Here is a 27,970-nt window from a genome sequence, read left to right on the forward strand (position 1 = left end):
CCAACCCAGAGGGGGCAGCCCTATCTGTAGCACACAGCTTATTTGAATGTTATGGCAGGATGAGATTAGATTCGCTTCCTGCAACATTTGGCAATCTCAGAAGTCGAAACTGCACCCTTAATTGGATACTTTTAAAGGTTTTATTCGGTGCATTAATTAATTAGTATGAGGCTAGTGTGGATTCTGAATGCAATTAGAGCACAGGTGTCAAACTCGCGGCCCTCCAGATGTTATGGACTACAGTTCCCATCATCCCCTGCCAGCACGATGGTTGCAGGGGATGATGGGAACTGTAGTCCATAACATCTGGAAGGCTGTGAGTTTGACACCTATGTAATCTATTTAAAAGAAAGCAGCTGTGTGTGGCCTCTGTTCTTGAAAGAGGGGGGCAGGGTTGGGGGGGGGGAGCCCAGGCCAGAACAACCGATGAACGGTTGCCTGTGCTTTTCAGAAAAGTGGGGGAGACTCTATGGGGAAGAGGGGGCCAGAAATGATGTCTTGCACATCTGCCAGCCCCCGAGTTGGAGCTTCCCAGCGCTCCTGGGAGAGGGGGTCCTACCCCTGTGCAGATTGGATGCCAACAGCCCGGGACAGCGCCACTCTGACCGCCGCCTTCGCACGGGACCTCATGTGCAGGTTGTGGGGGCCCCGCTAACTTTCTGAGGCTCTTTGGCCAAGGGGCTCCTGTACAAAAGAGATGCCAGCAGCCCGGGACGACGCTTCTCAGGGCGCCGCCTTCGCACGAGACCGCAGGTGGAGGTTGTGGGCGACTCCGCTAACGTTCCTAGCCTCTTGGAGCTGGCAGCCCCTTTGGACAATGGAGCCGAGAGCCTAGGGCGGCCTTTCTCAGGCGCCGCCTTCGCACGAGGCCGCACGTCGAGGTTGCGTAGTGTCGGAGCCTCTTTGGAGCAAAAGCCTGGGGGGGTGGGGGGGGGGGGGGGTGGGGGGGGGGGGGGGTGGGGGGGGGGGGGGGTGGGGGGGGGGGGGGGTGGGGGGGGGGGGGGGTGGGGGGGGGGGGGGGTGGGGGGGGGGGGGGGTGGGGGGGGGGGGGGGTGGGGGGGGGGGGGGGTGGGGGGGGGGGGGGGTGGGGGGGGGGGGGGGTGGGGGGGGGGGGGGGTGGGGGGGGGGGGGGGTGGGGGGGGGGGGGGGTGGGGGGGGGGGGGGGTGGGGGGGGGGGGGGGTGGGGGGGGGGGGGGGTGGGGGGGGGGGGGGGTGGGGGGGGGGGGGGGTGGGGGGGGGGGGGGGTGGGGGGGGGGGGGGGTGGGGGGGGGGGGGGGTGGGGGGGGGGGGGGGTGGGGGGGGGGGGGGGTGGGGGGGGGGGGGGGTGGGGGGGGGGGGGGGTGGGGGGGGGGGGGGGTGGGGGGGGGGGGGGGTGGGGGGGGGGGGGGGTGGGGGGGGGGGGGGGTGGGGGGGGGGGGGGGTGGGGGGGGGGGGGGGTGGGGGGGGGGGGGGGTGGGGGGGGGGGGGGGTGGGGGGGGGGGGGGGTGGGGGGGGGGGGGGGTGGGGGGGGGGGGGGGTGGGGGGGGGGGGGGGTGGGGGGGGGGGGGGGTGGGGGGGGGGGGGGGTGGGGGGGGGGGGGGGTGGGGGGGGGGGGGGGTGGGGGGGGGGGGGGGTGGGGGGGGGGGGGGGTGGGGGGGGGGGGGGGTGGGGGGGGGGGGGGGTGGGGGGGGGGGGGGGTGGGGGGGGGGGGGGGTGGGGGGGGGGGGGGGTGGGGGGGGGGGGGGGTGGGGGGGGGGGGGGGTGGGGGGGGGGGGGGGTGGGGGGGGGGGGGGGTGGGGGGGGGGGGGGGTGGGGGGGGGGGGGGGTGGGGGGGGGGGGGGGTGGGGGGGGGGGGGGGTGGGGGGGGGGGGGGGTGGGGGGGGGGGGGGGTGGGGGGGGGGGGGGGTGGGGGGGGGGGGGGGTGGGGGGGGGGGGGGGTGGGGGGGGGGGGGGGTGGGGGGGGGGGGGGGTGGGGGGGGGGGGGGGTGGGGGGGGGGGGGGGTGGGGGGGGGGGGGGGTGGGGGGGGGGGGGGGTGGGGGGGGGGGGGGGTGGGGGGGGGGGGGGGTGGGGGGGGGGGGGGGTGGGGGGGGGGGGGGGTGGGGGGGGGGGGGGGTGGGGGGGGGGGGGGGTGGGGGGGGGGGGGGGTGGGGGGGGGGGGGGGTGGGGGGGGGGGGGGGTGGGGGGGGGGGGGGGTGGGGGGGGGGGGGGGTGGGGGGGGGGGGGGGTGGGGGGGGGGGGGGGTGGGGGGGGGGGGGGGTGGGGGGGGGGGGGGGTGGGGGGGGGGGGGGGTGGGGGGGGGGGGGGGTGGGGGGGGGGGGGGGTGGGGGGGGGGGGGGGTGGGGGGGGGGGGGGGTGGGGGGGGGGGGGGGTGGGGGGGGGGGGGGGTGGGGGGGGGGGGGGGTGGGGGGGGGGGGGGGTGGGGGGGGGGGGGGGTGGGGGGGGGGGGGGGTGGGGGGGGGGGGGGGTGGGGGGGGGGGGGGGTGGGGGGGGGGGGGGGTGGGGGGGGGGGGGGGTGGGGGGGGGGGGGGGTGGGGGGGGGGGGGGGTGGGGGGGGGGGGGGGTGGGGGGGGGGGGGGGTGGGGGGGGGGGGGGGTGGGGGGGGGGGGGGGTGGGGGGGGGGGGGGGTGGGGGGGGGGGGGGGTGGGGGGGGGGGGGGGTGGGGGGGGGGGGGGGTGGGGGGGGGGGGGGGTGGGGGGGGGGGGGGGTGGGGGGGGGGGGGGGTGGGGGGGGGGGGGGGTGGGGGGGGGGGGGGGTGGGGGGGGGGGGGGGTGGGGGGGGGGGGGGGTGGGGGGGGGGGGGGGTGGGGGGGGGGGGGGGTGGGGGGGGGGGGGGGTGGGGGGGGGGGGGGGTGGGGGGGGGGGGGGGTGGGGGGGGGGGGGGGTGGGGGGGGGGGGGGGTGGGGGGGGGGGGGGGTGGGGGGGGGGGGGGGTGGGGGGGGGGGGGGGTGGGGGGGGGGGGGGGTGGGGGGGGGGGGGGGTGGGGGGGGGGGGGGGTGGGGGGGGGGGGGGGTGGGGGGGGGGGGGGGTGGGGGGGGGGGGGGGTGGGGGGGGGGGGGGGTGGGGGGGGGGGGGGGTGGGGGGGGGGGGGGGTGGGGGGGGGGGGGGGTGGGGGGGGGGGGGGGTGGGGGGGGGGGGGGGTGGGGGGGGGGGGGGGTGGGGGGGGGGGGGGGTGGGGGGGGGGGGGGGTGGGGGGGGGGGGGGGTGGGGGGGGGGGGGGGTGGGGGGGGGGGGGGGTGGGGGGGGGGGGGGGTGGGGGGGGGGGGGGGTGGGGGGGGGGGGGGGTGGGGGGGGGGGGGGGTGGGGGGGGGGGGGGGTGGGGGGGGGGGGGGGTGGGGGGGGGGGGGGGTGGGGGGGGGGGGGGGTGGGGGGGGGGGGGGGTGGGGGGGGGGGGGGGTGGGGGGGGGGGGGGGTGGGGGGGGGGGGGGGTGGGGGGGGGGGGGGGTGGGGGGGGGGGGGGGTGGGGGGGGGGGGGGGTGGGGGGGGGGGGGGGTGGGGGGGGGGGGGGGTGGGGGGGGGGGGGGGTGGGGGGGGGGGGGGGTGGGGGGGGGGGGGGGTGGGGGGGGGGGGGGGTGGGGGGGGGGGGGGGTGGGGGGGGGGGGGGGTGGGGGGGGGGGGGGGTGGGGGGGGGGGGGGGTGGGGGGGGGGGGGGGTGGGGGGGGGGGGGGGTGGGGGGGGGGGGGGGTGGGGGGGGGGGGGGGTGGGGGGGGGGGGGGGTGGGGGGGGGGGGGGGTGGGGGGGGGGGGGGGTGGGGGGGGGGGGGGGTGGGGGGGGGGGGGGGTGGGGGGGGGGGGGGGTGGGGGGGGGGGGGGGTGGGGGGGGGGGGGGGTGGGGGGGGGGGGGGGTGGGGGGGGGGGGGGGTGGGGGGGGGGGGGGGTGGGGGGGGGGGGGGGTGGGGGGGGGGGGGGGTGGGGGGGGGGGGGGGTGGGGGGGGGGGGGGGTGGGGGGGGGGGGGGGTGGGGGGGGGGGGGGGTGGGGGGGGGGGGGGGTGGGGGGGGGGGGGGGTGGGGGGGGGGGGGGGTGGGGGGGGGGGGGGGTGGGGGGGGGGGGGGGTGGGGGGGGGGGGGGGTGGGGGGGGGGGGGGGTGGGGGGGGGGGGGGGTGGGGGGGGGGGGGGGTGGGGGGGGGGGGGGGTGGGGGGGGGGGGGGGTGGGGGGGGGGGGGGGTGGGGGGGGGGGGGGGTGGGGGGGGGGGGGGGTGGGGGGGGGGGGGGGTGGGGGGGGGGGGGGGTGGGGGGGGGGGGGGGTGGGGGGGGGGGGGGGTGGGGGGGGGGGGGGGTGGGGGGGGGGGGGGGTGGGGGGGGGGGGGGGTGGGGGGGGGGGGGGGTGGGGGGGGGGGGGGGTGGGGGGGGGGGGGGGTGGGGGGGGGGGGGGGTGGGGGGGGGGGGGGGTGGGGGGGGGGGGGGGTGGGGGGGGGGGGGGGTGGGGGGGGGGGGGGGTGGGGGGGGGGGGGGGTGGGGGGGGGGGGGGGTGGGGGGGGGGGGGGGTGGGGGGGGGGGGGGGTGGGGGGGGGGGGGGGTGGGGGGGGGGGGGGGTGGGGGGGGGGGGGGGTGGGGGGGGGGGGGGGTGGGGGGGGGGGGGGGTGGGGGGGGGGGGGGGTGGGGGGGGGGGGGGGTGGGGGGGGGGGGGGGTGGGGGGGGGGGGGGGTGGGGGGGGGGGGGGGTGGGGGGGGGGGGGGGTGGGGGGGGGGGGGGGTGGGGGGGGGGGGGGGTGGGGGGGGGGGGGGGTGGGGGGGGGGGGGGGTGGGGGGGGGGGGGGGTGGGGGGGGGGGGGGGTGGGGGGGGGGGGGGGTGGGGGGGGGGGGGGGTGGGGGGGGGGGGGGGTGGGGGGGGGGGGGGGTGGGGGGGGGGGGGGGTGGGGGGGGGGGGGGGTGGGGGGGGGGGGGGGTGGGGGGGGGGGGGGGTGGGGGGGGGGGGGGGTGGGGGGGGGGGGGGGTGGGGGGGGGGGGGGGTGGGGGGGGGGGGGGGTGGGGGGGGGGGGGGGTGGGGGGGGGGGGGGGTGGGGGGGGGGGGGGGTGGGGGGGGGGGGGGGTGGGGGGGGGGGGGGGTGGGGGGGGGGGGGGGTGGGGGGGGGGGGGGGTGGGGGGGGGGGGGGGTGGGGGGGGGGGGGGGTGGGGGGGGGGGGGGGTGGGGGGGGGGGGGGGTGGGGGGGGGGGGGGGTGGGGGGGGGGGGGGGTGGGGGGGGGGGGGGGTGGGGGGGGGGGGGGGTGGGGGGGGGGGGGGGTGGGGGGGGGGGGGGGTGGGGGGGGGGGGGGGTGGGGGGGGGGGGGGGTGGGGGGGGGGGGGGGTGGGGGGGGGGGGGGGTGGGGGGGGGGGGGGGTGGGGGGGGGGGGGGGTGGGGGGGGGGGGGGGTGGGGGGGGGGGGGGGTGGGGGGGGGGGGGGGTGGGGGGGGGGGGGGGTGGGGGGGGGGGGGGGTGGGGGGGGGGGGGGGTGGGGGGGGGGGGGGGTGGGGGGGGGGGGGGGTGGGGGGGGGGGGGGGTGGGGGGGGGGGGGGGTGGGGGGGGGGGGGGGTGGGGGGGGGGGGGGGTGGGGGGGGGGGGGGGTGGGGGGGGGGGGGGGTGGGGGGGGGGGGGGGTGGGGGGGGGGGGGGGTGGGGGGGGGGGGGGGTGGGGGGGGGGGGGGGTGGGGGGGGGGGGGGGTGGGGGGGGGGGGGGGTGGGGGGGGGGGGGGGTGGGGGGGGGGGGGGGTGGGGGGGGGGGGGGGTGGGGGGGGGGGGGGGTGGGGGGGGGGGGGGGTGGGGGGGGGGGGGGGTGGGGGGGGGGGGGGGTGGGGGGGGGGGGGGGTGGGGGGGGGGGGGGGTGGGGGGGGGGGGGGGTGGGGGGGGGGGGGGGTGGGGGGGGGGGGGGGTGGGGGGGGGGGGGGGTGGGGGGGGGGGGGGGTGGGGGGGGGGGGGGGTGGGGGGGGGGGGGGGTGGGGGGGGGGGGGGGTGGGGGGGGGGGGGGGTGGGGGGGGGGGGGGGTGGGGGGGGGGGGGGGTGGGGGGGGGGGGGGGTGGGGGGGGGGGGGGGTGGGGGGGGGGGGGGGTGGGGGGGGGGGGGGGTGGGGGGGGGGGGGGGTGGGGGGGGGGGGGGGTGGGGGGGGGGGGGGGTGGGGGGGGGGGGGGGTGGGGGGGGGGGGGGGTGGGGGGGGGGGGGGGTGGGGGGGGGGGGGGGTGGGGGGGGGGGGGGGTGGGGGGGGGGGGGGGTGGGGGGGGGGGGGGGTGGGGGGGGGGGGGGGTGGGGGGGGGGGGGGGTGGGGGGGGGGGGGGGTGGGGGGGGGGGGGGGTGGGGGGGGGGGGGGGTGGGGGGGGGGGGGGGTGGGGGGGGGGGGGGGTGGGGGGGGGGGGGGGTGGGGGGGGGGGGGGGTGGGGGGGGGGGGGGGTGGGGGGGGGGGGGGGTGGGGGGGGGGGGGGGTGGGGGGGGGGGGGGGTGGGGGGGGGGGGGGGTGGGGGGGGGGGGGGGTGGGGGGGGGGGGGGGTGGGGGGGGGGGGGGGTGGGGGGGGGGGGGGGTGGGGGGGGGGGGGGGTGGGGGGGGGGGGGGGTGGGGGGGGGGGGGGGTGGGGGGGGGGGGGGGTGGGGGGGGGGGGGGGTGGGGGGGGGGGGGGGTGGGGGGGGGGGGGGGTGGGGGGGGGGGGGGGTGGGGGGGGGGGGGGGTGGGGGGGGGGGGGGGTGGGGGGGGGGGGGGGTGGGGGGGGGGGGGGGTGGGGGGGGGGGGGGGTGGGGGGGGGGGGGGGTGGGGGGGGGGGGGGGTGGGGGGGGGGGGGGGTGGGGGGGGGGGGGGGTGGGGGGGGGGGGGGGTGGGGGGGGGGGGGGGTGGGGGGGGGGGGGGGTGGGGGGGGGGGGGGGTGGGGGGGGGGGGGGGTGGGGGGGGGGGGGGGTGGGGGGGGGGGGGGGTGGGGGGGGGGGGGGGTGGGGGGGGGGGGGGGTGGGGGGGGGGGGGGGTGGGGGGGGGGGGGGGTGGGGGGGGGGGGGGGTGGGGGGGGGGGGGGGTGGGGGGGGGGGGGGGTGGGGGGGGGGGGGGGTGGGGGGGGGGGGGGGTGGGGGGGGGGGGGGGTGGGGGGGGGGGGGGGTGGGGGGGGGGGGGGGTGGGGGGGGGGGGGGGTGGGGGGGGGGGGGGGTGGGGGGGGGGGGGGGTGGGGGGGGGGGGGGGTGGGGGGGGGGGGGGGTGGGGGGGGGGGGGGGTGGGGGGGGGGGGGGGTGGGGGGGGGGGGGGGTGGGGGGGGGGGGGGGTGGGGGGGGGGGGGGGTGGGGGGGGGGGGGGGTGGGGGGGGGGGGGGGTGGGGGGGGGGGGGGGTGGGGGGGGGGGGGGGTGGGGGGGGGGGGGGGTGGGGGGGGGGGGGGGTGGGGGGGGGGGGGGGTGGGGGGGGGGGGGGGTGGGGGGGGGGGGGGGTGGGGGGGGGGGGGGGTGGGGGGGGGGGGGGGTGGGGGGGGGGGGGGGTGGGGGGGGGGGGGGGTGGGGGGGGGGGGGGGTGGGGGGGGGGGGGGGTGGGGGGGGGGGGGGGTGGGGGGGGGGGGGGGTGGGGGGGGGGGGGGGTGGGGGGGGGGGGGGGTGGGGGGGGGGGGGGGTGGGGGGGGGGGGGGGTGGGGGGGGGGGGGGGTGGGGGGGGGGGGGGGTGGGGGGGGGGGGGGGTGGGGGGGGGGGGGGGTGGGGGGGGGGGGGGGTGGGGGGGGGGGGGGGTGGGGGGGGGGGGGGGTGGGGGGGGGGGGGGGTGGGGGGGGGGGGGGGTGGGGGGGGGGGGGGGTGGGGGGGGGGGGGGGTGGGGGGGGGGGGGGGTGGGGGGGGGGGGGGGTGGGGGGGGGGGGGGGTGGGGGGGGGGGGGGGTGGGGGGGGGGGGGGGTGGGGGGGGGGGGGGGTGGGGGGGGGGGGGGGTGGGGGGGGGGGGGGGTGGGGGGGGGGGGGGGTGGGGGGGGGGGGGGGTGGGGGGGGGGGGGGGTGGGGGGGGGGGGGGGTGGGGGGGGGGGGGGGTGGGGGGGGGGGGGGGTGGGGGGGGGGGGGGGTGGGGGGGGGGGGGGGTGGGGGGGGGGGGGGGTGGGGGGGGGGGGGGGTGGGGGGGGGGGGGGGTGGGGGGGGGGGGGGGTGGGGGGGGGGGGGGGTGGGGGGGGGGGGGGGTGGGGGGGGGGGGGGGTGGGGGGGGGGGGGGGTGGGGGGGGGGGGGGGTGGGGGGGGGGGGGGGTGGGGGGGGGGGGGGGTGGGGGGGGGGGGGGGTGGGGGGGGGGGGGGGTGGGGGGGGGGGGGGGTGGGGGGGGGGGGGGGTGGGGGGGGGGGGGGGTGGGGGGGGGGGGGGGTGGGGGGGGGGGGGGGTGGGGGGGGGGGGGGGTGGGGGGGGGGGGGGGTGGGGGGGGGGGGGGGTGGGGGGGGGGGGGGGTGGGGGGGGGGGGGGGTGGGGGGGGGGGGGGGTGGGGGGGGGGGGGGGTGGGGGGGGGGGGGGGTGGGGGGGGGGGGGGGTGGGGGGGGGGGGGGGTGGGGGGGGGGGGGGGTGGGGGGGGGGGGGGGTGGGGGGGGGGGGGGGTGGGGGGGGGGGGGGGTGGGGGGGGGGGGGGGTGGGGGGGGGGGGGGGTGGGGGGGGGGGGGGGTGGGGGGGGGGGGGGGTGGGGGGGGGGGGGGGTGGGGGGGGGGGGGGGTGGGGGGGGGGGGGGGTGGGGGGGGGGGGGGGTGGGGGGGGGGGGGGGTGGGGGGGGGGGGGGGTGGGGGGGGGGGGGGGTGGGGGGGGGGGGGGGTGGGGGGGGGGGGGGGTGGGGGGGGGGGGGGGTGGGGGGGGGGGGGGGTGGGGGGGGGGGGGGGTGGGGGGGGGGGGGGGTGGGGGGGGGGGGGGGTGGGGGGGGGGGGGGGTGGGGGGGGGGGGGGGTGGGGGGGGGGGGGGGTGGGGGGGGGGGGGGGTGGGGGGGGGGGGGGGTGGGGGGGGGGGGGGGTGGGGGGGGGGGGGGGTGGGGGGGGGGGGGGGTGGGGGGGGGGGGGGGTGGGGGGGGGGGGGGGTGGGGGGGGGGGGGGGTGGGGGGGGGGGGGGGTGGGGGGGGGGGGGGGTGGGGGGGGGGGGGGGTGGGGGGGGGGGGGGGTGGGGGGGGGGGGGGGTGGGGGGGGGGGGGGGTGGGGGGGGGGGGGGGTGGGGGGGGGGGGGGGTGGGGGGGGGGGGGGGTGGGGGGGGGGGGGGGTGGGGGGGGGGGGGGGTGGGGGGGGGGGGGGGTGGGGGGGGGGGGGGGTGGGGGGGGGGGGGGGTGGGGGGGGGGGGGGGTGGGGGGGGGGGGGGGTGGGGGGGGGGGGGGGTGGGGGGGGGGGGGGGTGGGGGGGGGGGGGGGTGGGGGGGGGGGGGGGTGGGGGGGGGGGGGGGTGGGGGGGGGGGGGGGTGGGGGGGGGGGGGGGTGGGGGGGGGGGGGGGTGGGGGGGGGGGGGGGTGGGGGGGGGGGGGGGTGGGGGGGGGGGGGGGTGGGGGGGGGGGGGGGTGGGGGGGGGGGGGGGTGGGGGGGGGGGGGGGTGGGGGGGGGGGGGGGTGGGGGGGGGGGGGGGTGGGGGGGGGGGGGGGTGGGGGGGGGGGGGGGTGGGGGGGGGGGGGGGTGGGGGGGGGGGGGGGTGGGGGGGGGGGGGGGTGGGGGGGGGGGGGGGTGGGGGGGGGGGGGGGTGGGGGGGGGGGGGGGTGGGGGGGGGGGGGGGTGGGGGGGGGGGGGGGTGGGGGGGGGGGGGGGTGGGGGGGGGGGGGGGTGGGGGGGGGGGGGGGTGGGGGGGGGGGGGGGTGGGGGGGGGGGGGGGTGGGGGGGGGGGGGGGTGGGGGGGGGGGGGGGTGGGGGGGGGGGGGGGTGGGGGGGGGGGGGGGTGGGGGGGGGGGGGGGTGGGGGGGGGGGGGGGTGGGGGGGGGGGGGGGTGGGGGGGGGGGGGGGTGGGGGGGGGGGGGGGTGGGGGGGGGGGGGGGTGGGGGGGGGGGGGGGTGGGGGGGGGGGGGGGTGGGGGGGGGGGGGGGTGGGGGGGGGGGGGGGTGGGGGGGGGGGGGGGTGGGGGGGGGGGGGGGTGGGGGGGGGGGGGGGTGGGGGGGGGGGGGGGTGGGGGGGGGGGGGGGTGGGGGGGGGGGGGGGTGGGGGGGGGGGGGGGTGGGGGGGGGGGGGGGTGGGGGGGGGGGGGGGTGGGGGGGGGGGGGGGTGGGGGGGGGGGGGGGTGGGGGGGGGGGGGGGTGGGGGGGGGGGGGGGTGGGGGGGGGGGGGGGTGGGGGGGGGGGGGGGTGGGGGGGGGGGGGGGTGGGGGGGGGGGGGGGTGGGGGGGGGGGGGGGTGGGGGGGGGGGGGGGTGGGGGGGGGGGGGGGTGGGGGGGGGGGGGGGTGGGGGGGGGGGGGGGTGGGGGGGGGGGGGGGTGGGGGGGGGGGGGGGTGGGGGGGGGGGGGGGTGGGGGGGGGGGGGGGTGGGGGGGGGGGGGGGTGGGGGGGGGGGGGGGTGGGGGGGGGGGGGGGTGGGGGGGGGGGGGGGTGGGGGGGGGGGGGGGTGGGGGGGGGGGGGGGTGGGGGGGGGGGGGGGTGGGGGGGGGGGGGGGTGGGGGGGGGGGGGGGTGGGGGGGGGGGGGGGTGGGGGGGGGGGGGGGTGGGGGGGGGGGGGGGTGGGGGGGGGGGGGGGTGGGGGGGGGGGGGGGTGGGGGGGGGGGGGGGTGGGGGGGGGGGGGGGTGGGGGGGGGGGGGGGTGGGGGGGGGGGGGGGTGGGGGGGGGGGGGGGTGGGGGGGGGGGGGGGTGGGGGGGGGGGGGGGTGGGGGGGGGGGGGGGTGGGGGGGGGGGGGGGTGGGGGGGGGGGGGGGTGGGGGGGGGGGGGGGTGGGGGGGGGGGGGGGTGGGGGGGGGGGGGGGTGGGGGGGGGGGGGGGTGGGGGGGGGGGGGGGTGGGGGGGGGGGGGGGTGGGGGGGGGGGGGGGTGGGGGGGGGGGGGGGTGGGGGGGGGGGGGGGTGGGGGGGGGGGGGGGTGGGGGGGGGGGGGGGTGGGGGGGGGGGGGGGTGGGGGGGGGGGGGGGTGGGGGGGGGGGGGGGTGGGGGGGGGGGGGGGTGGGGGGGGGGGGGGGTGGGGGGGGGGGGGGGTGGGGGGGGGGGGGGGTGGGGGGGGGGGGGGGTGGGGGGGGGGGGGGGTGGGGGGGGGGGGGGGTGGGGGGGGGGGGGGGTGGGGGGGGGGGGGGGTGGGGGGGGGGGGGGGTGGGGGGGGGGGGGGGTGGGGGGGGGGGGGGGTGGGGGGGGGGGGGGGTGGGGGGGGGGGGGGGTGGGGGGGGGGGGGGGTGGGGGGGGGGGGGGGTGGGGGGGGGGGGGGGTGGGGGGGGGGGGGGGTGGGGGGGGGGGGGGGTGGGGGGGGGGGGGGGTGGGGGGGGGGGGGGGTGGGGGGGGGGGGGGGTGGGGGGGGGGGGGGGTGGGGGGGGGGGGGGGTGGGGGGGGGGGGGGGTGGGGGGGGGGGGGGGTGGGGGGGGGGGGGGGTGGGGGGGGGGGGGGGTGGGGGGGGGGGGGGGTGGGGGGGGGGGGGGGTGGGGGGGGGGGGGGGTGGGGGGGGGGGGGGGTGGGGGGGGGGGGGGGTGGGGGGGGGGGGGGGTGGGGGGGGGGGGGGGTGGGGGGGGGGGGGGGTGGGGGGGGGGGGGGGTGGGGGGGGGGGGGGGTGGGGGGGGGGGGGGGTGGGGGGGGGGGGGGGTGGGGGGGGGGGGGGGTGGGGGGGGGGGGGGGTGGGGGGGGGGGGGGGTGGGGGGGGGGGGGGGTGGGGGGGGGGGGGGGTGGGGGGGGGGGGGGGTGGGGGGGGGGGGGGGTGGGGGGGGGGGGGGGTGGGGGGGGGGGGGGGTGGGGGGGGGGGGGGGTGGGGGGGGGGGGGGGTGGGGGGGGGGGGGGGTGGGGGGGGGGGGGGGTGGGGGGGGGGGGGGGTGGGGGGGGGGGGGGGTGGGGGGGGGGGGGGGTGGGGGGGGGGGGGGGTGGGGGGGGGGGGGGGTGGGGGGGGGGGGGGGTGGGGGGGGGGGGGGGTGGGGGGGGGGGGGGGTGGGGGGGGGGGGGGGTGGGGGGGGGGGGGGGTGGGGGGGGGGGGGGGTGGGGGGGGGGGGGGGTGGGGGGGGGGGGGGGTGGGGGGGGGGGGGGGTGGGGGGGGGGGGGGGTGGGGGGGGGGGGGGGTGGGGGGGGGGGGGGGTGGGGGGGGGGGGGGGTGGGGGGGGGGGGGGGTGGGGGGGGGGGGGGGTGGGGGGGGGGGGGGGTGGGGGGGGGGGGGGGTGGGGGGGGGGGGGGGTGGGGGGGGGGGGGGGTGGGGGGGGGGGGGGGTGGGGGGGGGGGGGGGTGGGGGGGGGGGGGGGTGGGGGGGGGGGGGGGTGGGGGGGGGGGGGGGTGGGGGGGGGGGGGGGTGGGGGGGGGGGGGGGTGGGGGGGGGGGGGGGTGGGGGGGGGGGGGGGTGGGGGGGGGGGGGGGTGGGGGGGGGGGGGGGTGGGGGGGGGGGGGGGTGGGGGGGGGGGGGGGTGGGGGGGGGGGGGGGTGGGGGGGGGGGGGGGTGGGGGGGGGGGGGGGTGGGGGGGGGGGGGGGTGGGGGGGGGGGGGGGTGGGGGGGGGGGGGGGTGGGGGGGGGGGGGGGTGGGGGGGGGGGGGGGTGGGGGGGGGGGGGGGTGGGGGGGGGGGGGGGTGGGGGGGGGGGGGGGTGGGGGGGGGGGGGGGTGGGGGGGGGGGGGGGTGGGGGGGGGGGGGGGTGGGGGGGGGGGGGGGTGGGGGGGGGGGGGGGTGGGGGGGGGGGGGGGTGGGGGGGGGGGGGGGTGGGGGGGGGGGGGGGTGGGGGGGGGGGGGGGTGGGGGGGGGGGGGGGTGGGGGGGGGGGGGGGTGGGGGGGGGGGGGGGTGGGGGGGGGGGGGGGTGGGGGGGGGGGGGGGTGGGGGGGGGGGGGGGTGGGGGGGGGGGGGGGTGGGGGGGGGGGGGGGTGGGGGGGGGGGGGGGTGGGGGGGGGGGGGGGTGGGGGGGGGGGGGGGTGGGGGGGGGGGGGGGTGGGGGGGGGGGGGGGTGGGGGGGGGGGGGGGTGGGGGGGGGGGGGGGTGGGGGGGGGGGGGGGTGGGGGGGGGGGGGGGTGGGGGGGGGGGGGGGTGGGGGGGGGGGGGGGTGGGGGGGGGGGGGGGTGGGGGGGGGGGGGGGTGGGGGGGGGGGGGGGTGGGGGGGGGGGGGGGTGGGGGGGGGGGGGGGTGGGGGGGGGGGGGGGTGGGGGGGGGGGGGGGTGGGGGGGGGGGGGGGTGGGGGGGGGGGGGGGTGGGGGGGGGGGGGGGTGGGGGGGGGGGGGGGTGGGGGGGGGGGGGGGTGGGGGGGGGGGGGGGTGGGGGGGGGGGGGGGTGGGGGGGGGGGGGGGTGGGGGGGGGGGGGGGTGGGGGGGGGGGGGGGTGGGGGGGGGGGGGGGTGGGGGGGGGGGGGGGTGGGGGGGGGGGGGGGTGGGGGGGGGGGGGGGTGGGGGGGGGGGGGGGTGGGGGGGGGGGGGGGTGGGGGGGGGGGGGGGTGGGGGGGGGGGGGGGTGGGGGGGGGGGGGGGTGGGGGGGGGGGGGGGTGGGGGGGGGGGGGGGTGGGGGGGGGGGGGGGTGGGGGGGGGGGGGGGTGGGGGGGGGGGGGGGTGGGGGGGGGGGGGGGTGGGGGGGGGGGGGGGTGGGGGGGGGGGGGGGTGGGGGGGGGGGGGGGTGGGGGGGGGGGGGGGTGGGGGGGGGGGGGGGTGGGGGGGGGGGGGGGTGGGGGGGGGGGGGGGTGGGGGGGGGGGGGGGTGGGGGGGGGGGGGGGTGGGGGGGGGGGGGGGTGGGGGGGGGGGGGGGTGGGGGGGGGGGGGGGTGGGGGGGGGGGGGGGTGGGGGGGGGGGGGGGTGGGGGGGGGGGGGGGTGGGGGGGGGGGGGGGTGGGGGGGGGGGGGGGTGGGGGGGGGGGGGGGTGGGGGGGGGGGGGGGTGGGGGGGGGGGGGGGTGGGGGGGGGGGGGGGTGGGGGGGGGGGGGGGTGGGGGGGGGGGGGGGTGGGGGGGGGGGGGGGTGGGGGGGGGGGGGGGTGGGGGGGGGGGGGGGTGGGGGGGGGGGGGGGTGGGGGGGGGGGGGGGTGGGGGGGGGGGGGGGTGGGGGGGGGGGGGGGTGGGGGGGGGGGGGGGTGGGGGGGGGGGGGGGTGGGGGGGGGGGGGGGTGGGGGGGGGGGGGGGTGGGGGGGGGGGGGGGTGGGGGGGGGGGGGGGTGGGGGGGGGGGGGGGTGGGGGGGGGGGGGGGTGGGGGGGGGGGGGGGTGGGGGGGGGGGGGGGTGGGGGGGGGGGGGGGTGGGGGGGGGGGGGGGTGGGGGGGGGGGGGGGTGGGGGGGGGGGGGGGTGGGGGGGGGGGGGGGTGGGGGGGGGGGGGGGTGGGGGGGGGGGGGGGTGGGGGGGGGGGGGGGTGGGGGGGGGGGGGGGTGGGGGGGGGGGGGGGTGGGGGGGGGGGGGGGTGGGGGGGGGGGGGGGTGGGGGGGGGGGGGGGTGGGGGGGGGGGGGGGTGGGGGGGGGGGGGGGTGGGGGGGGGGGGGGGTGGGGGGGGGGGGGGGTGGGGGGGGGGGGGGGTGGGGGGGGGGGGGGGTGGGGGGGGGGGGGGGTGGGGGGGGGGGGGGGTGGGGGGGGGGGGGGGTGGGGGGGGGGGGGGGTGGGGGGGGGGGGGGGTGGGGGGGGGGGGGGGTGGGGGGGGGGGGGGGTGGGGGGGGGGGGGGGTGGGGGGGGGGGGGGGTGGGGGGGGGGGGGGGTGGGGGGGGGGGGGGGTGGGGGGGGGGGGGGGTGGGGGGGGGGGGGGGTGGGGGGGGGGGGGGGTGGGGGGGGGGGGGGGTGGGGGGGGGGGGGGGTGGGGGGGGGGGGGGGTGGGGGGGGGGGGGGGTGGGGGGGGGGGGGGGTGGGGGGGGGGGGGGGTGGGGGGGGGGGGGGGTGGGGGGGGGGGGGGGTGGGGGGGGGGGGGGGTGGGGGGGGGGGGGGGTGGGGGGGGGGGGGGGTGGGGGGGGGGGGGGGTGGGGGGGGGGGGGGGTGGGGGGGGGGGGGGGTGGGGGGGGGGGGGGGTGGGGGGGGGGGGGGGTGGGGGGGGGGGGGGGTGGGGGGGGGGGGGGGTGGGGGGGGGGGGGGGTGGGGGGGGGGGGGGGTGGGGGGGGGGGGGGGTGGGGGGGGGGGGGGGTGGGGGGGGGGGGGGGTGGGGGGGGGGGGGGGTGGGGGGGGGGGGGGGTGGGGGGGGGGGGGGGTGGGGGGGGGGGGGGGTGGGGGGGGGGGGGGGTGGGGGGGGGGGGGGGTGGGGGGGGGGGGGGGTGGGGGGGGGGGGGGGTGGGGGGGGGGGGGGGTGGGGGGGGGGGGGGGTGGGGGGGGGGGGGGGTGGGGGGGGGGGGGGGTGGGGGGGGGGGGGGGTGGGGGGGGGGGGGGGTGGGGGGGGGGGGGGGTGGGGGGGGGGGGGGGTGGGGGGGGGGGGGGGTGGGGGGGGGGGGGGGTGGGGGGGGGGGGGGGTGGGGGGGGGGGGGGGTGGGGGGGGGGGGGGGTGGGGGGGGGGGGGGGTGGGGGGGGGGGGGGGTGGGGGGGGGGGGGGGTGGGGGGGGGGGGGGGTGGGGGGGGGGGGGGGTGGGGGGGGGGGGGGGTGGGGGGGGGGGGGGGTGGGGGGGGGGGGGGGTGGGGGGGGGGGGGGGTGGGGGGGGGGGGGGGTGGGGGGGGGGGGGGGTGGGGGGGGGGGGGGGTGGGGGGGGGGGGGGGTGGGGGGGGGGGGGGGTGGGGGGGGGGGGGGGTGGGGGGGGGGGGGGGTGGGGGGGGGGGGGGGTGGGGGGGGGGGGGGGTGGGGGGGGGGGGGGGTGGGGGGGGGGGGGGGTGGGGGGGGGGGGGGGTGGGGGGGGGGGGGGGTGGGGGGGGGGGGGGGTGGGGGGGGGGGGGGGTGGGGGGGGGGGGGGGTGGGGGGGGGGGGGGGTGGGGGGGGGGGGGGGTGGGGGGGGGGGGGGGTGGGGGGGGGGGGGGGTGGGGGGGGGGGGGGGTGGGGGGGGGGGGGGGTGGGGGGGGGGGGGGGTGGGGGGGGGGGGGGGTGGGGGGGGGGGGGGGTGGGGGGGGGGGGGGGTGGGGGGGGGGGGGGGTGGGGGGGGGGGGGGGTGGGGGGGGGGGGGGGTGGGGGGGGGGGGGGGTGGGGGGGGGGGGGGGTGGGGGGGGGGGGGGGTGGGGGGGGGGGGGGGTGGGGGGGGGGGGGGGTGGGGGGGGGGGGGGGTGGGGGGGGGGGGGGGTGGGGGGGGGGGGGGGTGGGGGGGGGGGGGGGTGGGGGGGGGGGGGGGTGGGGGGGGGGGGGGGTGGGGGGGGGGGGGGGTGGGGGGGGGGGGGGGTGGGGGGGGGGGGGGGTGGGGGGGGGGGGGGGTGGGGGGGGGGGGGGGTGGGGGGGGGGGGGGGTGGGGGGGGGGGGGGGTGGGGGGGGGGGGGGGTGGGGGGGGGGGGGGGTGGGGGGGGGGGGGGGTGGGGGGGGGGGGGGGTGGGGGGGGGGGGGGGTGGGGGGGGGGGGGGGTGGGGGGGGGGGGGGGTGGGGGGGGGGGGGGGTGGGGGGGGGGGGGGGTGGGGGGGGGGGGGGGTGGGGGGGGGGGGGGGTGGGGGGGGGGGGGGGTGGGGGGGGGGGGGGGTGGGGGGGGGGGGGGGTGGGGGGGGGGGGGGGTGGGGGGGGGGGGGGGTGGGGGGGGGGGGGGGTGGGGGGGGGGGGGGGTGGGGGGGGGGGGGGGTGGGGGGGGGGGGGGGTGGGGGGGGGGGGGGGTGGGGGGGGGGGGGGGTGGGGGGGGGGGGGGGTGGGGGGGGGGGGGGGTGGGGGGGGGGGGGGGTGGGGGGGGGGGGGGGTGGGGGGGGGGGGGGGTGGGGGGGGGGGGGGGTGGGGGGGGGGGGGGGTGGGGGGGGGGGGGGGTGGGGGGGGGGGGGGGTGGGGGGGGGGGGGGGTGGGGGGGGGGGGGGGTGGGGGGGGGGGGGGGTGGGGGGGGGGGGGGGTGGGGGGGGGGGGGGGTGGGGGGGGGGGGGGGTGGGGGGGGGGGGGGGTGGGGGGGGGGGGGGGTGGGGGGGGGGGGGGGTGGGGGGGGGGGGGGGTGGGGGGGGGGGGGGGTGGGGGGGGGGGGGGGTGGGGGGGGGGGGGGGTGGGGGGGGGGGGGGGTGGGGGGGGGGGGGGGTGGGGGGGGGGGGGGGTGGGGGGGGGGGGGGGTGGGGGGGGGGGGGGGTGGGGGGGGGGGGGGGTGGGGGGGGGGGGGGGTGGGGGGGGGGGGGGGTGGGGGGGGGGGGGGGTGGGGGGGGGGGGGGGTGGGGGGGGGGGGGGGTGGGGGGGGGGGGGGGTGGGGGGGGGGGGGGGTGGGGGGGGGGGGGGGTGGGGGGGGGGGGGGGTGGGGGGGGGGGGGGGTGGGGGGGGGGGGGGGTGGGGGGGGGGGGGGGTGGGGGGGGGGGGGGGTGGGGGGGGGGGGGGGTGGGGGGGGGGGGGGGTGGGGGGGGGGGGGGGTGGGGGGGGGGGGGGGTGGGGGGGGGGGGGGGTGGGGGGGGGGGGGGGTGGGGGGGGGGGGGGGTGGGGGGGGGGGGGGGTGGGGGGGGGGGGGGGTGGGGGGGGGGGGGGGTGGGGGGGGGGGGGGGTGGGGGGGGGGGGGGGTGGGGGGGGGGGGGGGTGGGGGGGGGGGGGGGTGGGGGGGGGGGGGGGTGGGGGGGGGGGGGGGTGGGGGGGGGGGGGGGTGGGGGGGGGGGGGGGTGGGGGGGGGGGGGGGTGGGGGGGGGGGGGGGTGGGGGGGGGGGGGGGTGGGGGGGGGGGGGGGTGGGGGGGGGGGGGGGTGGGGGGGGGGGGGGGTGGGGGGGGGGGGGGGTGGGGGGGGGGGGGGGTGGGGGGGGGGGGGGGTGGGGGGGGGGGGGGGTGGGGGGGGGGGGGGGTGGGGGGGGGGGGGGGTGGGGGGGGGGGGGGGTGGGGGGGGGGGGGGGTGGGGGGGGGGGGGGGTGGGGGGGGGGGGGGGTGGGGGGGGGGGGGGGTGGGGGGGGGGGGGGGTGGGGGGGGGGGGGGGTGGGGGGGGGGGGGGGTGGGGGGGGGGGGGGGTGGGGGGGGGGGGGGGTGGGGGGGGGGGGGGGTGGGGGGGGGGGGGGGTGGGGGGGGGGGGGGGTGGGGGGGGGGGGGGGTGGGGGGGGGGGGGGGTGGGGGGGGGGGGGGGTGGGGGGGGGGGGGGGTGGGGGGGGGGGGGGGTGGGGGGGGGGGGGGGTGGGGGGGGGGGGGGGTGGGGGGGGGGGGGGGTGGGGGGGGGGGGGGGTGGGGGGGGGGGGGGGTGGGGGGGGGGGGGGGTGGGGGGGGGGGGGGGTGGGGGGGGGGGGGGGTGGGGGGGGGGGGGGGTGGGGGGGGGGGGGGGTGGGGGGGGGGGGGGGTGGGGGGGGGGGGGGGTGGGGGGGGGGGGGGGTGGGGGGGGGGGGGGGTGGGGGGGGGGGGGGGTGGGGGGGGGGGGGGGTGGGGGGGGGGGGGGGTGGGGGGGGGGGGGGGTGGGGGGGGGGGGGGGTGGGGGGGGGGGGGGGTGGGGGGGGGGGGGGGTGGGGGGGGGGGGGGGTGGGGGGGGGGGGGGGTGGGGGGGGGGGGGGGTGGGGGGGGGGGGGGGTGGGGGGGGGGGGGGGTGGGGGGGGGGGGGGGTGGGGGGGGGGGGGGGTGGGGGGGGGGGGGGGTGGGGGGGGGGGGGGGTGGGGGGGGGGGGGGGTGGGGGGGGGGGGGGGTGGGGGGGGGGGGGGGTGGGGGGGGGGGGGGGTGGGGGGGGGGGGGGGTGGGGGGGGGGGGGGGTGGGGGGGGGGGGGGGTGGGGGGGGGGGGGGGTGGGGGGGGGGGGGGGTGGGGGGGGGGGGGGGTGGGGGGGGGGGGGGGTGGGGGGGGGGGGGGGTGGGGGGGGGGGGGGGTGGGGGGGGGGGGGGGTGGGGGGGGGGGGGGGTGGGGGGGGGGGGGGGTGGGGGGGGGGGGGGGTGGGGGGGGGGGGGGGTGGGGGGGGGGGGGGGTGGGGGGGGGGGGGGGTGGGGGGGGGGGGGGGTGGGGGGGGGGGGGGGTGGGGGGGGGGGGGGGTGGGGGGGGGGGGGGGTGGGGGGGGGGGGGGGTGGGGGGGGGGGGGGGTGGGGGGGGGGGGGGGTGGGGGGGGGGGGGGGTGGGGGGGGGGGGGGGTGGGGGGGGGGGGGGGTGGGGGGGGGGGGGGGTGGGGGGGGGGGGGGGTGGGGGGGGGGGGGGGTGGGGGGGGGGGGGGGTGGGGGGGGGGGGGGGTGGGGGGGGGGGGGGGTGGGGGGGGGGGGGGGTGGGGGGGGGGGGGGGTGGGGGGGGGGGGGGGTGGGGGGGGGGGGGGGTGGGGGGGGGGGGGGGTGGGGGGGGGGGGGGGTGGGGGGGGGGGGGGGTGGGGGGGGGGGGGGGTGGGGGGGGGGGGGGGTGGGGGGGGGGGGGGGTGGGGGGGGGGGGGGGTGGGGGGGGGGGGGGGTGGGGGGGGGGGGGGGTGGGGGGGGGGGGGGGTGGGGGGGGGGGGGGGTGGGGGGGGGGGGGGGTGGGGGGGGGGGGGGGTGGGGGGGGGGGGGGGTGGGGGGGGGGGGGGGTGGGGGGGGGGGGGGGTGGGGGGGGGGGGGGGTGGGGGGGGGGGGGGGTGGGGGGGGGGGGGGGTGGGGGGGGGGGGGGGTGGGGGGGGGGGGGGGTGGGGGGGGGGGGGGGTGGGGGGGGGGGGGGGTGGGGGGGGGGGGGGGTGGGGGGGGGGGGGGGTGGGGGGGGGGGGGGGTGGGGGGGGGGGGGGGTGGGGGGGGGGGGGGGTGGGGGGGGGGGGGGGTGGGGGGGGGGGGGGGTGGGGGGGGGGGGGGGTGGGGGGGGGGGGGGGTGGGGGGGGGGGGGGGTGGGGGGGGGGGGGGGTGGGGGGGGGGGGGGGTGGGGGGGGGGGGGGGTGGGGGGGGGGGGGGGTGGGGGGGGGGGGGGGTGGGGGGGGGGGGGGGTGGGGGGGGGGGGGGGTGGGGGGGGGGGGGGGTGGGGGGGGGGGGGGGTGGGGGGGGGGGGGGGTGGGGGGGGGGGGGGGTGGGGGGGGGGGGGGGTGGGGGGGGGGGGGGGTGGGGGGGGGGGGGGGTGGGGGGGGGGGGGGGTGGGGGGGGGGGGGGGTGGGGGGGGGGGGGGGTGGGGGGGGGGGGGGGTGGGGGGGGGGGGGGGTGGGGGGGGGGGGGGGTGGGGGGGGGGGGGGGTGGGGGGGGGGGGGGGTGGGGGGGGGGGGGGGTGGGGGGGGGGGGGGGTGGGGGGGGGGGGGGGTGGGGGGGGGGGGGGGTGGGGGGGGGGGGGGGTGGGGGGGGGGGGGGGTGGGGGGGGGGGGGGGTGGGGGGGGGGGGGGGTGGGGGGGGGGGGGGGTGGGGGGGGGGGGGGGTGGGGGGGGGGGGGGGTGGGGGGGGGGGGGGGTGGGGGGGGGGGGGGGTGGGGGGGGGGGGGGGTGGGGGGGGGGGGGGGTGGGGGGGGGGGGGGGTGGGGGGGGGGGGGGGTGGGGGGGGGGGGGGGTGGGGGGGGGGGGGGGTGGGGGGGGGGGGGGGTGGGGGGGGGGGGGGGTGGGGGGGGGGGGGGGTGGGGGGGGGGGGGGGTGGGGGGGGGGGGGGGTGGGGGGGGGGGGGGGTGGGGGGGGGGGGGGGTGGGGGGGGGGGGGGGTGGGGGGGGGGGGGGGTGGGGGGGGGGGGGGGTGGGGGGGGGGGGGGGTGGGGGGGGGGGGGGGTGGGGGGGGGGGGGGGTGGGGGGGGGGGGGGGTGGGGGGGGGGGGGGGTGGGGGGGGGGGGGGGTGGGGGGGGGGGGGGGTGGGGGGGGGGGGGGGTGGGGGGGGGGGGGGGTGGGGGGCGGGGGGTGTGGGGGGCGGGGGCGGTGGGGGGGGGAGGATGGAGGGGGGCAGGGGGGTGGGGGGGGGGGGGGGGGGGGGGGGGGGCGGGTGGGGGTGGGAGGGGGTGGGGTGGGGGGGGGCGAGGGGGGAGGGGGGGGGCGGGGGGGGGGGGGGGGGGGGGGGGGGGGGGGCGGGGGGGGGGGGGGGGGGGGGTGTGGGGGAGGGGGGGGGGGGGGGGGGGGGGGGGGGGGGGGGGGGGGGTGGGGGGGAAAAAATTGGATTCAGGGAACTGGGATTCTTTGGTCTTCTTGTTGTGAGATCTTCTAAGGTCGAACCAAAGAGTAATATGTTGTGATCTTTAGAGAGTGGAGCAAGTTCCAGTGTGTTGCTACACAGGGCTGAGAGTCCAGACTCATTTGGAGACCAGAGCTGGGCTGTCTTGCCGTTGGAGATGCTTGTTAAGTGAGTCGGGGATACTTCTGTCGGAGGCTGGAGAATGGGAAACTTAGTAATTGCTCTTCATGGCTTCTTTCTTTCCTCACTAGGTCTTGCCACTATCTGACCCTCGGATGGACCTTTTCTTACCTGCTGTTTTTTCGCACGGTCGCGTACTTCGGTTTCCCAGACCCAACCCCGTTCTCCAACGCTATACAACTCCTGCTCACCCTCAAGGTAGCTGGTTGTGCTGTGGAAGGGGTGGGAAGGCCTCTCCAGGAAGTTCATTTTCCATGGGGGATCGCTGTATCTTCCAGATGGTGAGCTTGGCCAACGAAGTGCAAGAATTCACCCAAGCAAAGAAGCAGGACGTGGCGTCGTTCACCAAGTCTTCTATGATTGGCGTGATCCCCAAAATGCCGGGACTGGTGGAGATACTGTGTTACAGTTATTGCTATGTGGGACTCATGACAGGTACCTGAGTTACCTTACAGGGAAGGGTGGGATATGTATATGTGTTCAAACATCCATGGGGCACTTCGCCTCTGGCAGCCATGTTGGCGTTTTGCTGTTTGAATCACGGCTGTGACCTCTTGGGTCAGTTTGTACAACCTCTCCTCACTGTTTCTGTTTTGGCTTTTGGAAGCTGCGGAAGATTGCAGATCGAAAGATGAGAGGAGCGAAGGTCTCACGTGTGCCATCCACTGTGATTTTCACTGTCTGCTTTTCCTTGTGTGGCTGTTTCTGTGTGTGCATGTACGGGTCTATTCTTGTCTCGTTAGCAGTGGCATAGTGGTTAAGAGCAGGTGTACTCTAATCTGGAGGAACCGGGTTTGATTCCCCGCTCTGCCACCTGAGCTGTGGATTCCTCCATGCTATGCAAAAGGGGAAGGTGCACACCAAAGTGAAAATGAAGAAAACTTGTACCAACCAGGCTACAATAATGACTTCAAAAATTAGTTCTCCCACTGGAGTAGCAATTTACTTATAAGTAACCAAAATAATTTTATAATTTTACAAACAGTAACAAAATGTTTTGGAAAAATTGTATGTATATATTACTCCAATGGGAGAATGTAAACAATTTTTTCCAAAACATTTTATTACTGTTTGTAAAATTATAAAATTATTTTGGTTACTTATAAGTAAATTGCTACCCCAGTGGGAGAACTAATTTTTGAAGTCATTATTGCAGCCTGGTTGGTACAAGTTTTCTTCATTTTCGCCTGAGCTGTGGAGACATATCTGGGGAATTCAGGTTAGCCTGTGCACTCCCACACACGCCAGCTGGGTGATCTTGGGCTAGTCACAGTTCATCTGAGTTCTCTCAGCCCCACCTACCTCACAGGGTGTTTGTTGTGAGGCGGGAAGGGAAAGGAGTTTGTCAGCCCCTTTGAGTCTCCTTGCAGGAGAGAAAGAGGGGATATAAATCCAAATCTTCTTCTTCTTCTTTACTACCTGTCGTCATTCCTGATTTTGCATCTGGGTTCCCCAATTTGTGTGGTTGCTCTTAACTGATGTATCCTGAAAGCAGCAAAACCTGTGCAGTTCCAATTATTTCTGCCTCAGACTTCGGGATTACCTGTTGACAATGAAAGCTGAGATCTTAAGATCCTTGGGCCACCAGATTGTTTCTAGGACTGGGCTACAGGGCATTTGGAACTATACCTCTGAGCCCAAATAACATGGACGGAATGGTTCCCCCCCCCCCCCCGCTCCAGTTGTGATTCTGCTCTCCAGTCTGAATCTCCCTTTGTTGTTGTACCCAGGCCCGTTCTATCGCTACCGGACTCACTATGACTGGCTGACCCAGCCCGACTCCTCCGCTATCCCCAGCTGGCCGCTGCTGCTTTCCAGATCTAAAACGATCCCCATCTTCGGGGCCTCTTTCCTGTTGGTCTCTCACTTCTTTCCCCTCGACTACGTCCGAAGCAGCGCCTTCTACGAACGAGGACTTCCTTTCCGTCTCTTCTACATGATGCCCGTTTTTTTCGTCTTCCGCATGCGTTTCTATGTGGCCTGGCTATGTGCCGAATGCGCCTGTATCGCGGCTGCCTTCGGGGCTTATCCAGCTGCTGCCAAATCCCGATCAGGCGGGGGACCCACTGTGGAGTATGAGCCTCTCAGCAGGTGAGTGGCAGAGATGCTCCAGGGGAACACAGGAAGCAGATGTGATCTAGTCCGTTCTGTGTAAGCTCACAGCGGCTTAGAAGAGAGTAAATAAGCAGTCCGTAATGCAGTACCAACTAGAGAAAGTGATACTCGTGCTGTCTCTGGAGAGAGCCATCGATCTATCTATCCAGAGGTGGGATCCAGCAGGTTCTCACCAGTTCCCGAGAGTGGGTTACTAATTATTTGTGTGTGCCGAGAGGGGGTTACTAATTGGGTCCGCTTTTCCACCTCCACGCCCTCGCCTCCCCGAGAGGCATACTGCCTTTGAACGTGAAGGTTCCATATAGCAATTGCGACTAATAATGTAACTCCCTGAACTGGGTTAATCCCTTCCAGGTACTGCAATTCATGGATTCTCAGCCTTTCTTACCTTTTATCTCACCAGTCTCTATCAAAGAACCTGTGTGTTTCACCATTGCTCTGTTCAGATTTGTGAGTTGGGGCATTTTCTATAATGTGATGATGATTTAGAAATGGCCTGGTGCAAAAACAGTTTGGGGGGTCATGGTGGGGTGGCCCAGGTTTTGCCCAGGGCTCAGGTTTGCCTAAGTACTCCTCTGCCCCCTTTGCTGAGGGGGGGCTGGCGAGGGAACCTGTTACTAAAAATTTTGGATCCCACCACTATCTATCTATAAAATCAACCGAACGGCTAGGTTAATAGAAACCCTTTTGAGCATTTCCTGTATACTTCAGATCTTGGTGGAGCTGGAACAAGGTTGGTGGAGCAAGGTGTACACTCAGTTACAGTTAGTCATAGAATCATAGAGTTGGGAGAGACCCCAAGGGCCATCACGTCCAACCCCCTGCCATGCAGGAACACACAATCAAAGCGCTCCCGACCTATGGTCATCCAGCCTCTGTTTAAAAAACTCCAAAGAAGGAGACTACCACACTCCGAGGTAGAGCATTCCACTGTCGAACAGCCCTGATGGTCAGTAAGTTCTTCCTAATGTTTAGGTGGAATCTCTTTTCCGGCACTTTGAATCCATTACTCCGTGTTCTAGTCTCTGAGGGAGCAGAAAACAAACTTGCTCCCTCTTCGACATGACACCCCTAGTTTTATAGGCCAAACGCATCCTCTGGAAAACTGTGGGTAGGGAGTACAACCGCTGTAATGTAGGGTATGTTCAGTTTTTGGTGGTTCCCCTTGGTCAAAGAGGTAGACAAGCATGCCTCCGTAGTAGTAAAATTTCTGAACTGTCATCAAGGGGCAGCTGTATGCACAACATTGTAGTAGTCAATCAAGAAGGATACTCAAGCATGAAGGTTTTTCTCCCTCCCTTTTTTTGACAAGTAGGTCAGCTGACGGGGAGGCGTTAAGCCTGACTTATGACTATGAGACAATTAAGAACATCGACCCCCACGGCACGGACTTCTGTGTCAAGGTGAAGGACGGCATGCGCTATTGGAACATGACCGTACAGTGGTGGCTGGCCCAGTACATCTACAAAAGTGCGCCTTTCCGTTCCTATGTCCTGAGGTAAGGAAAAATATTCCACGGAGAGGGGATGAGCTAAATTGCCCAGGGGAACAGAAAGGGAGAAGAAAGGGAGAAGAAAGTCTCTCACAAGCAAGCTGGGAGTGGGCTTTGAGCAAAGAGGAAATGATAACAGTTCTGCAATAGGTCTCTTCCTTACCAACCTAAGAGTGTGAAGAACCTTTTTTTTTTTGGAGCAATCAGAAGGATTGTGGGATGGAAACTACTTTGAAAGTCGGCAAACAGAGAATTCTGGGAGTGAGAGAGGTAGGCAGGAGCATGTAGCTGAGAATTATGCAAAGGAGTTGATAGTGACTGCGTAACAGACAAATGAAGGAGCCGCGTGGCGTAGTGGTTAAGTGCTTGCACTGCCACTCACACGGTCAGGAGTTCGAGCCCCCTGTGGGTCAGATATCCTGGCAGCTGGCTCATGGTCAACTCAGCCATCCATCCATTCCTTGGTCGGTAGATGAGTACCTAGCACAGTGATGGCGAACCTTTTCAAGACCGAGTGCCCAAATTGCAACCCAAAACCCACTTATTTATCGCCAAGTGCCAACACGGCAATTTAACCTGAATACTGAGGTTTTAGTTTAGAAAAAACGGTTGGCTCCGAAGCATATGTTACTTGGGAGTAAGCTTGGTGAAGCAACCATGCAACGCTTTGAACAGGTGAATCACGACCCTAGGAGGGTTTACTCAGAAGCAACCCCCATTGCCAGGTAAAGGATTGTGCTTTAGTTCTTTTCATGAACCTGTTACCTACACTGCCTCCCCAAAACTAGGTCTTAGGTTTCATGCTAATAATCAAGGCCCAGCGGCCTAGGCCAGCCTAAATGTGTGTGTGGGGGGGGTGACTCTTTGTGCATGCCCACAGAGAGGGCTCTGCCATGGCACGTGCCATAGGTTCGCCACCACTGACCTAGCACATTGCTAGGGGGTAAAGAATAGATGGGGAATACAATGGCAAACTACACCACAAAAACGGCTTGCCTATGAAATCACTGCTCGCAGTGGTACCCCAGGGTCGGACATGACCGAAGGGGAAACTTTACCTTTTTTTTTAACAGACAAAAAAATAGGATGTTTAGCTTGAGAGGTACAGTGAAAGTAATTTGGGGATAGATGCTTTCTATTCTTCACCAGGAACATAGCGACCACTTCTGAAAGGCTTGCCATGAAACCTACAGGGGAAGTGATGTGTTGGGAGTTGTTCGGCTGGCAAATGGTTTCCCTTTGTGTCAAGAAATTTCTAGGCATGCTGGAACGGGTCAGAGCCGTTGTCTTTGAAAGAGAAGCGTCTTTGAAAGACCCCTGAGTTTAGCTTGAGAGAAGCCGTGAGGCTGATCAGTAAAGAGACATGGACTGATAACGGAAAGGCATGAGGGACGGAGTGAAGGATTCTGGGGAATCTGTGCGGGCTGGTGGGATGGGAGGAGTCTAGGGCTGATGTTTCAACCCTATCCCGGAAGCGCCTAGGCAATGCACCCCAATCCTCCGCCTACAACATAAATTCCACCAGCTACTATCTCAGCTTCCTGACGATCCCGCTCTGCCTGGCAGCTGAAGGCGCAATGGAGAGAGGCTTCCTGAAACACCTCACCCCTGCGGGGCGCCTCTACGGCGACTGGGTGCAGTGGTTCTTGAAGATGCGGGCCTACGACTACATGTGCATGGGCTTCGTGCTGCTCACCTTTGAGGACACGGTCCGCTACTGGAGCGCCATCTATTACTGCGTCCACGTGGGGGCGGTGGCCTTCTTCCTGCTGGGAAAGCTGCTGGGAAGCCGGAGGGACCAGGGCGGCTCTCCGAGGAGCAAAGAGGGAGCCGCGCAGATCCCCCAGTGGCGGGAGTGAAAAGGCTTGAGGCAAGGGGCGGCCGCTAGAGGGCGCCATGAAGCCCGCAAGGTGAGGCGCTCCCTGTGGCCCTGGAGACCAAGGAAACGGCGCGGGACTCTCTTTTGTTGTCAGTTTGCCCCACTCGAAAACCAGCCTTGGAGGTCCAAGAATGGGAACCGGCCCTCCTGGCCCCGACGCCTGTTCTCCACCTGCTAGAATCGTGACCCACCCCCCAGTTGCCACCTGCAGTAACTCACAGGGCATTTGTCTTTCCTCAGGAAACTCCTCCTGTCCAGCCTTTTGGCCTGTTAGATTTGTCCTTCCGGCTTCTGTTCTTCGCCCAGGAGTTCTGGTTCCCGACAGCTGTTTGCTCTAAAATGTTGGTTTTCCTCTCCTCTCCTCGACCTGAAGCCATTTTACACAGGAGCAAGACAGGAGAGTGCAGGAGTGAGCTGGGCTCTACTTCTTGCCGGCTTCCTAACTGCTCCTGGCAATTTTTTTAAAACGTACATATTTTCTTTATATATATGTACATATATATACACACTTATGTACAAGTACGCAGCTGTGCTGTCCGAAGACCTGTTTTTGGAAAGGGAGTAGGCATGAGTAAATGGTAACGTTGAATATCCTGCGGCCCTCCAGATGGTATGGACTACAGTTCCCATCATCCCCTGCCAGCTGGCAGGGGATGATGGGAACTGTGGTCCATAAAATCTGGAGGGCCACGAGTTTGACACCTGCCAGCATGATGGGAACTGTGGTCCATAACATCTGGAGGATCACGAGTTTGACACCTGTGTATGGGTCAAACAGTGGGGGGGATATCCTGCCTCAAGCTGTGGCAGCTCCCCAAAATCCCATAAGCCTCTGTAGTCCTGAATCAATGACCCCCCCACCCCAAAGCGGGAGTGAGGTTCTAGGAGTTTCAGAGGCCCTTTGGGGCCCAGATACCAAACCCCGCAAAAAGGCAGCCGGTCACCCTTCATTAATTTGGAGAAAAGAAACTAGTACTGAAATGAAGTTTCCCGTACTTCCAAAACCTGGTCCCAGAGGGGCAAATACAAAGACCTCAGCTATGCTGGTTTGGGTTTTAGACCACAGGATTCTGTTTTAAAGAATTGCAGGGGCTGGTTTGGGGGAACACTTGAAAAGTTAAAGGACTGCGGGGCTTTGAAAGTGTGGTTTTATGTTACCGCTTCGTTGTTGTTGATGTGGTTTTGTCTCCCTTTGGGTGGGAGGCTTGAGGAAGTTTTTTTTAAAGCCCTGATTTGACCCGACGGCAATTATACTTCATGACCACGGCTACTGTAGCTTGTTTGGAAACTTGAATTAGAAATAAAAGTTTTTGGCAAGACTTGGTTTTTTGAGTTCAGTTTCCTGCATACCTTG

At 81.2% G+C, this 27,970-nt stretch overlaps 1 protein-coding gene across 1 annotated transcript; it reads left to right on the top strand.

The window, feature by feature from the left end:
- The first annotated feature begins 469 nt into the window (after positions 1–469).
- Positions 470–27,935, top strand: MBOAT7 (membrane bound O-acyltransferase domain containing 7). The gene is made up of 7 exons (XM_048516726.1): positions 470–632; positions 21,120–21,328; positions 21,409–21,565; positions 22,861–23,221; positions 24,561–24,743; positions 25,887–26,010; positions 26,213–27,935. The coding sequence occupies exons 1-7, from the start codon at positions 470–472 to the stop codon at positions 26,594–26,596; spliced, it is 1,581 nt and encodes a 526-aa protein (XP_048372683.1). The 3' UTR covers positions 26,597–27,935.
- The last annotated feature ends 35 nt before the right edge of the window (positions 27,936–27,970 follow it).

The sequence above is a fragment of the Sphaerodactylus townsendi genome, linkage group LG15 (genome assembly GCF_021028975.2).
Source record: "Sphaerodactylus townsendi isolate TG3544 linkage group LG15, MPM_Stown_v2.3, whole genome shotgun sequence".
In the NCBI taxonomy this organism is placed as follows: Eukaryota; Metazoa; Chordata; class Lepidosauria; order Squamata; family Sphaerodactylidae; genus Sphaerodactylus; species Sphaerodactylus townsendi.